The 3312-nt window shown below is 54.3% G+C and overlaps 1 protein-coding gene across 1 annotated transcript; it reads right to left on the bottom strand.

Moving 5' to 3' along the window:
• Positions 1 to 916: 916 nt before the first annotated feature.
• Positions 917 to 2675, bottom strand: LOC124661791 (UDP-glycosyltransferase 88A1-like). The gene has a single exon (XM_047199676.1). The coding sequence runs from the start codon at positions 2546 to 2548 to the stop codon at positions 1103 to 1105; it is 1446 nt and encodes a 481-aa protein (XP_047055632.1). The 5' UTR covers positions 2549 to 2675; the 3' UTR covers positions 917 to 1102.
• Positions 2676 to 3312: the final 637 nt, after the last annotated feature.

Genomic DNA, 3312 nt, shown 5'->3' with positions numbered 1-3312 from the left:
TCATTATCATCATCATGAAAAACATCGCATCGGAGACCCTTAGTGCGACTCGAAGATTCTTTGAGTCACCCGTAGGCTTGGGGGCTAATATCGGGGGATGACCAAAGCGCGGGACTTCGCGGGTCAAGAGAAGTCCCAAGACAACAAATTCCATGAAAAAAGTAAAAAGGAAGAGGTAGCACCAGTTGGGCCAGCCGAACCGCCTCTGGGCCGGTTGAATGTCCCTAGGCCCGTTGCGGCCTCGCCTCTAGGCCGGCTCCCCCGTGCCCCCGCTTGGGCAGGGTGGTACCACGCTAGGTCGGCTCCCTCGCCCCCCCAGCTCGGGCCGGCAGCAGCCTCGTCTGGCCGACTCCCACCTAGGCTGGCTGCTCCCTTCGGCCCGCCCGGGGGCATTTCTTCTCCTGCCGTCTCCCCTTCTTGGGCCACCCCGCGTCTGGGCCGACTGGCGCCCGCTCGGGGGCATTTCTTCTCTTGGGCCGCCCCGCGCCTGGGCTGGCTGACACCCGCCCTTTCTGGTTCTCTCAACCACCGCTCGTGGTACGCTTGAGGCCAGCACTTGGCTGGCTGCTCCTCCTCTCCTTGGTGGCTTGGCCGGCTGATCCTTCCAGGCAAGGTGGCCGGCTGCTACCCCCATGCACCACTCTAGTCGGTTGCCACCCATCGTGGCCAATATCACCGTGTGTTGTGTACCAATATCACATCTGGATACCTTTAATCGTCTAGATAGGTCTCACTTCTCTCTCAATAAACCTCTCTAGGCATCTGCCGTGATCAAAACCACGACACTCAGTGGATTGAGAATTTCGTAAGTGTCACCGATAAAGAAGTGCTTCGGTCGCAATTTTCTTGCAAAAATATATAATTGCACTTCTGTCGAAATTTGCAACTGAAATCGCATACATAGTGTACTCAATCCTAAAAGCAACTTAAGACGCTGCCCCTGTATTACGCAAGCCACCATATACGTTTCACAAAAGGTACAGCATACCAGAAGCTTAAGTGATTGACCAGGCCGCTAAAACATCGAAGGTCGGGCAGCACTTTGGCCTGGCGAGATACTCATCGACGACAAGTGCAGTTCGAAACTGAAAGCTGGAATACGTCACTCGCCGAGCTGCTCTCCCATCTTATCCACATCCAACAGAAACTGGACGAACGCCGCCTGTGACGACCCTCCTTCCTTCAGCGCTGCCTCCGCCTCTTGTTTGCGAGCAGCCACCCGCGCCCTTAGCTGTCTCCCATCCTTACCCTCTATCACCAGCCTCACCTTAGCCTCCACCTCCTCCGCCTTCACAAAACCCGACATGTACCCGTCCAGCTCCACCGCGATGCCCATGTCCTCCGTCATGCACACCTTGTTCATCTTTTGCTCCGCTTCCAGCGGCCAACACAGCATCGGGACGCCGGCCGAGACGGCCTCCAGCACTGAGTTCCACTCGCAGTGCGTCACGAATGCGCCGGTCGCGTTGTGGCGAAGCACGTCCACCTGCGGCGCCCATGACTTGATGACGAGGCCCCTGCCCTTGGTCCGCTCTAGGAACCCCTCCGGCATGAGCGTGTCAAGGTCCGGCTCAGGGCGCACCTCCAAGTATTTCTTCGCATCGCGGCTTCCGGCCGGCGTGCGCACAGACCATAGGAACCGCTGCCCGGATGTCTCCAGGCCAACGGCTATCTCCTTGAGCTGCTCCGCAGAGACTGTGCCCTTGCTCCCGAAGCAGAGGAAGACGACGCTGCGGTCCGGCTGCGAATCAAGCCACGTGAGGCACTCATTCCTCTCCACGTCGTCGCCATCCTTCGAGCCCTTGCTGACCAATGGCCCGATGCAGTAGATAGGGGGCAGGATCCGGCCGGGGACGCATAGCGGGTCCCTGAGCGACTGCACAGCCCGACTCTCCACTGACTCGAATGTGTTCACCAGAACGCCCATCGTCTCAGTGTTGCGCTTCCAGATGTTGGTCATTTTCTTGCACAGCTCGTCCTCCGGGTGCTCCAGCAGCTCCTTGATGAGATGGGAGGCCGGCATCGGCGGAACACCGAGGAAATCAAGCGGCGTGTCCCCGAGCTCCTTCAGGCCTGTCCGCCTGCCAGCTATCAGCGCCGGAAACTGGGTCAGGACGGACAGGCACGAGGCGCCCGAGGCAAAGAACGTGTAGACCGGGATGCCGAGCTTCACGCAGACGTCGAGAGCGTGGACGCAGAACATGTCGAGGACAACGGAGTGCAAGCGTCTTCGGTGGAAGGAGCGGAGGAATTCTTCGAAAAGCTCGTTGTACCCAAGAAAGAGCTGAAGAAGGAGTAGGAAGGGGTGCTTGCCGGAGGCGGCGAAGTCGGGGGCAGGGAGTGCCGGTAGGATGTGGAAATTGATGGACGGGTTGGAGGCGGCAATGCGCTGGATGGCGCTGGCGCCGGAGTCGGACGACTTGAAGGGCGGCTCGATCATCACCATGGTGACATCATAGCCATGCTTGAGGAAGACGTTGGCGAGCTCCTTCATGGCGCCAACATGGCTGACGCCGGCGCCGGGGTACAGGACGACGGTCTGCTTCATCTTGTCCGTGTGGGGGGTGCTTGGACTTGCTCAGTATTGCAAATACAGATGCTTTGGGAATCTTTTGGGAGATGGCAGCGACACTTGCGGAGTGGAAATGCTTGCTGTTGCCGTGAGCTTCTTATAGCTGTTCAGCCTTGTGGGTGAAGTAGTTTGGACCTGGAAGGCTGGAACACTTAAAGAGTCAAAGATACGCAGATATATTATATATGGAGAGTTGATTGCGAAATCTACCTTGAATAATAAAAGTAATTCTGCTGAAGGTAGTAGTTGAGGAGATCCAGCGTGATGATGTTTCCTGCTAGCTGCAGCTTGATTGCTTGAATACCGGGTACTTCCTTCGTGTCGGTTTATAAGACTTATGTATGCCTAGCTAGGTTGCTAATTAATTTATATAATGTAAATTTTATAAAATAAAGATTACATTATTAGAAAATATAACATATGAAGCTTCTAAGATATTATTTTTTTGTAATATATGCATCATATTAAGTTGGTCAAATCGATAATCTAGAATTACTAGTAAGGTCAATAAACCGACATGGAGGGAGTACCTTGCATAAGAGGTACACCAGATTTGAATCGGTACACGTGGCCCGGTAGCATGTAGCCGATCTTTAGCTCTTGTTTCGATAATATAGAGGATAGTTGAATTGTTTTACATTTACTGTGGGGTTTTGAATTATCATAGTCATAATTTGTGTGGTGCATGACGCCTAAAATAGATTCATTTTTTCCAACTGGGCCTCGACCCCTTTTCATTA

Source organism: Lolium rigidum, chromosome 6 (assembly GCF_022539505.1).
Source record: "Lolium rigidum isolate FL_2022 chromosome 6, APGP_CSIRO_Lrig_0.1, whole genome shotgun sequence".
In the NCBI taxonomy this organism is placed as follows: Eukaryota; Viridiplantae; Streptophyta; class Magnoliopsida; order Poales; family Poaceae; genus Lolium; species Lolium rigidum.
This window is presented reverse-complemented; position numbering and strand designations above follow the sequence as displayed.